The sequence below is a fragment of the Theobroma umbraticum genome, unplaced genomic scaffold, assembly GCF_002168275.2.
Source record: "Theobroma umbraticum cultivar Fairchild unplaced genomic scaffold, ASM216827v3 scaffold_146.0, whole genome shotgun sequence".
Taxonomy (NCBI): domain Eukaryota; kingdom Viridiplantae; phylum Streptophyta; class Magnoliopsida; order Malvales; family Malvaceae; genus Theobroma; species Theobroma umbraticum.
In genome coordinates this window covers 3,220,505-3,225,999 of record NW_018397265.1, presented here as the reverse complement: position 1 = coordinate 3,225,999, position 5,495 = coordinate 3,220,505, and the positions used below count along the sequence as shown (strand labels likewise).

Here is a 5,495-nt window from a genome sequence, read left to right as displayed (position 1 = left end):
AAGGTTGAGGGGTTGAGTATGATACCTTAAAAGACTATTGTAAAGGTTAAGTCCGAGCCTTGAAAAGCTTTTGAGCTTGAAAACCTTTTTATAAAATATGAAATGGAAGGTTTAAAACTTGTTAAGGTTAAAAGGCATCAAGTAAGGAAAAAGGTTGAGAGAAATGAAAAAAACAAAAATATTTATAGTGGTTCGGTCCCCTTAACCTACATCCACTACCTTCTTGTCCCAATCAATGATTTGCAACCCAACTTCTGTAAACCAATGGAATTGATAGCTTCCACCAAGCTTTTATAAGGTGAGCTTTTAACCTAAGCTCTAATTCTTTACAATAAATCTTAAAGTGCTTCGCACACTCAATCAACCAAGAACTAAGAAGAAAAAGAGGTACAAGTGATCACCTTACTAATCTAAGATGTATAAAATCTAGCTCAAAACACTTAAACAGAATAAGGATGTGAAAGGCAAGTGTGTAAGAGAAAGTTCTTTTGTTTTCTTTCTCAAAATGTGGTCTTGGTTACTTGTCTCTTCTATCTTTAATCGTTAGAGGAACTTTTAATGATTAAGGTTAACATGCTTCAAATACCAAACACCAAGCAACCAAAATGCAACTTTGACCTCTCTTGCAAATACCACAAGGGAATGGTGGGCATTCCATTTAGAATTATGAGGAATTTCGTAGTGAATTGTAGAAAATTATGGATGCATCCTTGAATGAATCCAATGATGAACATGATGAGAAATTAATGGATGCTTTATCTAAAGTTTTTGTGAACACGATGGGTGAAAACAACCAAAGAATGATAACGAATAGCTATTGGTATACCTAGGACTTCTTAACTTGAAGTTGAACAATGAGAAGGTCATGGAGTTTCTTGTCAGTACTTTTGAGCCCCTCACAAAATAATAAATTGAAATCTGTAATGCTTAAACTTTAGAACTTTGAGAAAGTTTGTTTATGGGCTTTTATTCAACAAGGTCTAAATAAAAATGGCACATATGATGCATTTTCATTGTTCTTCTTGTGTTCATTGTCTTTTCTTTGTTTCCATATATCTCTTTTGTTTAAATTTTTATTTTTTTTTGTTTCCATATATCTTTTCAATTTAAATTTTCTTACCCTTGTATTCTTTAATTTTACCTATTTTGAAGGTTCTAAGTAATGAATATAAGGATAGTAATGAAAACAATTTTGAATTTGATTTTGATTTTGAAAGAGATACTTGTGTTGATGACCTTGACAATGAAGAGAATATTGATGATTATCCTTTGTCCCCCAACTTATTGAGATTGGACAAACAAGAACAAAAATGGATAAAACCTTATCCTGATTTAGGAGATATAGATAATGAAATAAAAGAAAAGAAAAACCTAAAAACAATGAAGAAATCATTCTTTAGAGTTTTCTTTTCAATGTAAGCAACCATGTTTGAGATAAGAAATGGCTATCTTTTATTTTTCCTTCATAAATGAGACATTATCCATATGTTACCCTTTTGAGCCAATTGAATTTTTCTAAATGAACCTTAACCAAGGATCACCCCTTTACATCAAGAGAATTACAAAGGAAGACCTCTTTCAAAAGTATGAATTCAATCTCACTTCAAGGACAAAGAAAGAATACCCATGCTCAGGGGCAAATGTTAAATAATTTGAGTTCTAAGAAAAAAAGGAAACAAAGAAAAGAAACTCTTAAACTCAACCCATTAAAGTGGGAAATGTGACCAAAAAGGAAAAAAGAAGAATGAAAAGAAACAAGATGATGGAAGAGCATACTAGAGGGAGATTTGACAACAATTTTACGTAGAATACACTAAAAACGAGGTAAGGGGGAAGTTATGGAGGCTAGTGTTGAAGGGCGAACAGCACGACTATGTGAAGCATTTTTTTTATTTAGTATTGCAAGTAAGGAACTTAGGCTAGCAAGAAGCCTTGCTTACATTCATTGATGGATTGAAGCCATGAGCAAAGTAAATGCTCCAATATAAAGATATGCAAGGCTTCATGTGTGCCATAGAGTTGATTGAGGGTTGGATTGAGTTCTACTCCTCTCAAGCCAAGGAGATGGTTAGTGGTGGGGGAGAGAATGATAGTGGGTTAAAGGAAAAGGCTAAAGAAAAGTAGGCATTCCACTAGGCCAAGGTAGTCACCAAAGGTAACCAAAGGTAGAAGAAGCCCTTAAGTTGTTTCTTATGTGAGGGACCGTACTAGAGGAGAGACTACCTCATGCATAACAAGTTCATCGCTATCTTGTTAGATAAAGAGGATCCAAGCTACAAGGGTGCAAACTGGTATGGAGCGCAACATAGGAAAAGGTTATAGTTGAGAAGTGTAGTGTTGCACAAGGAAAATGAGACTTACTAAGCAACGTAGATAGTTTGAGAAGAAGGTTACTACAATGGCTATAGTCCTCCATGTGCGACTAAGGAAAACTGAGAGCGCATTATAATTAGGCAACATTATGTTACACCAAAAGGGGCAATAGCAAACAACAAAGGAGTATCATAAGGTTTGAGAAAGACCAAGTTTAATGGTGACAAAATTCCTACAATCGAAGGCATAGAGGTGGAATTGCCGACATCAGTCAAGCACTAGAAAGGCTAAGGGGTCAAGGCAATGCTTGATTGGTCTATAGTAAATGCCCAAGGAGTCAAGGCATAAGAGGGAAGTGTGTGTAAGGCAAGTGTGCAATGGCAATGATACTAAAGAAATAAGCATGCAAAGGGACAACTTGCTACATGTGAGGCAACAATGCATGAAAGTAGTGCATAAGGCGAGGCCCACAAGTGCATAGAGCAAGATAGTCTAAGGCAAAGGCATGCCCAAGGATGACATGTTACGCAATAGTGGATGACACAAAGACATCCATCTTTTACTAATGAGGGCATTGTTGGATTGAGTGGGGGAGGATGTCATGGCCCAAGTCGTTAATAATTAGGCAAGTTAACAACCCAGATAGGCATGCGGCTTAGGCAAGCTAGCCAACTCGCCCAATATATAAAAGGCTCATCTCATTTGCACATCAAGGGGTAAAAGTGTCATTAGAACTTTTCCAAAGGGTCGATAAACTGATATATGTTAAATTTAAATGTTGATAAGGTGATCATTCAAATTTGAATGATGTATTCAAATTTGAATGCCCTAACCATTTATTTTAAATTTGAATTGTAGGTAAGCTAGATAAAAGGGCTAGTTATACATATAAATGCTCCCTCTACACTCACTAGTAAACACACCAAGTTTGAAAACAAAACCTCATTTTTCTCAAACCTTCCTTTATTCTTTCTCTTTTTTTTGCTACTTATTGTGTTACTTTAAGAACCTCGAGCTCTTGAGTGATTTTATGGATACTTAAGCTCGTTTTAGGAAAAAGGGCTTTGGTCGCACTTCAGGTGCTTAAGTTACTCAGCCCATAACACTATGGCCAAGGCATATTGGTCAAAATTCTACTTTTGTCAAGCAAAAGCAACAAGTAAACTCTAAGGGTAAAACCAAAACACACTTGTCCTGTGCAACGTATTTTCCTCAGGATAACATATTACATGATTAAACGATGTATTTTTTTTAGAATTAAGTTGCTATATGTAGGTAGATCTTTAAAGTGTCCTTTTAATTAATTGCATATTTCATACCTAAATTATAGTTAGATTATTGATTTGACATATAAAGAAAAGAAATTCACAATTAAGTACTTCAAATTTCATGTCGTTAAGTAGGTTGCACATCTTGCTAACTTTATTAATTAAATGTTTGATGCGGTAAAAAACAGTCAATAGGAGTTAGACATGTGAGGCATTCCTATTGGATGCTTTTAGTCATTTCACCTATTTAATCAACAAAGATAGTCTCCAGTGTAAAACTATTAACCAAAATAGAATTCGAATAGTAAATTGCAAACTTTTAAACTTCAATTATCAAATCAAACATTTTATCATAATTGTGTAATTAACCTTTCTTTCTGTGAGTTGGGCGCTGGGGTCGGAGGTGGGGAGGAAGGAACGTATAGGAAGTGTTAGTAGTTAGTTTATCCCACAAGATTAATGAAGTAAACTACATTTACCCCCAAAAGTCTCGAAAGGCTTTCTAATATAAACTATTGTCTCGGTCAAGGACTAGATGCATGTCCCCAACTCCCCATCAGCAAATATTGGTCTTTCAGGGTTAGATCTTTTGCTCTTTGAAGCCAACATAGAACCACCAAAGGCTATATGATTTCTGAAACCTTCCAGGAATTGCAGTAAATATTTGATGCAGTTTTTTTTTTTCACTTTTAGCGGTTTTCCTTTCGATTCTCTTTTTCTTTTTCTTTTTTATTAACAGAAGAAGAGGAGGAAGAAACATCCGGCTACATACAATCCTCCGATTCTTATGAAGCAATTGATTTTTTAGATGTAGGAATGTGGATTTGAGCGATAAGGTTATAATCCATTGAATTAAGCTTTCTGCATGCCTTAGGTTTTGGGAAATATGCATGCTTACAAATTAATTACAAATATGATGGCTTGCTTTCTTAGGAAAATTAAGGATAACCAAACATGAACAAAAAAGAAGAAAAAGGATTAAAAAATATTGGAAAAACAAATTATGAGAACAAATATTTCAGATCCCGGATTCCTCTACTGAGTTGTTAGAGAAGATACATTGCATGTGGATGCAGAAGAAGTGGAGGAAGAGTTCTTATGGTTATGCATCCACACCTTGAAGACTTGCCTACTCACCCCAATTGCTCCACAAAACTTCTCGACCTCATCTTCTTCATCTCTCCTTTGCAGCTTCCACCCCAACTTTTCAGCAAAACCCGACATCTTCTCCTTCTGCTCCGCTGTGAATTTCGTCCGAAACCGCTTCTTCCCGCTTCTGTCTGCAGCCTCGGTTGACTCCACCACAACTGGCCGCCTTCCTCTGGTGCCACCATCTCCGTAATCAATCAGTTCTACTGTGTTTTCTGGATCCCCATGACTCCTGCTGCCGCTACAGTAGCTAACTTTGCGGTGGAAATTACGGTGGCATCCGCATGCAGCGCATTGTAGGTTTGAAGGAGAGGTATCGTCAAGTGTGAACTCACCGCAACCGTCGGTGGCGTAGCTGCCAAGGCTGGCTGCATGGTTTCTCAAGCACTCCCTGTATAGATCATTTGGATACTCTTTCTCCATCTCTCCCTCTCTCTCTCTCTCCCTCGAAGCTGCTTCTATTCGGCACTGTATATGTATATAAATATTGGAGTAGCTGGTAGGTTTGAATTACAATGAAGGCCTTGGTAGACAGGCTATTTACAAGGTCATGTCTGCCCCGTCGCTCTTTGTATTTTTAAATCTTGATTGTAATCCTGAGTCGTTTGATCGATTCAAATGATACTACTTTTTCCTATGTTAAAAAAAAATTAAGATCAATTTACGTTAATCGTTCTCCGTAGACAACCATGGAAATTGAGTTAAATCAGTCAACTCATCATATAAAAAGCCGTGGTATCTTTCCATGTCAACAGGCAACTCATG

General features: G+C 36.5%; 1 protein-coding gene across 1 annotated transcript; it reads right to left on the bottom strand.

Annotated features, from left to right (window-relative positions):
• Positions 1-4,422: 4,422 nt before the first annotated feature.
• On the bottom strand, positions 4,423-5,191 carry LOC110422752 (zinc-finger homeodomain protein 11-like). Its single transcript, XM_021436764.1, has one exon. The coding sequence runs from the start codon at positions 5,151-5,153 to the stop codon at positions 4,617-4,619; it is 537 nt and encodes a 178-aa protein (XP_021292439.1). The 5' UTR covers positions 5,154-5,191; the 3' UTR covers positions 4,423-4,616.
• Positions 5,192-5,495: the final 304 nt, after the last annotated feature.

What these genes read in the sequence shown, in the direction of transcription:
- LOC110422752 (XM_021436764.1), bottom strand. Translation starts at nt 5,153, where the DNA reads ATGGAGAAAGAGTATCCAAATGATCTATACAGGGAGTGCTTGAGAAAC.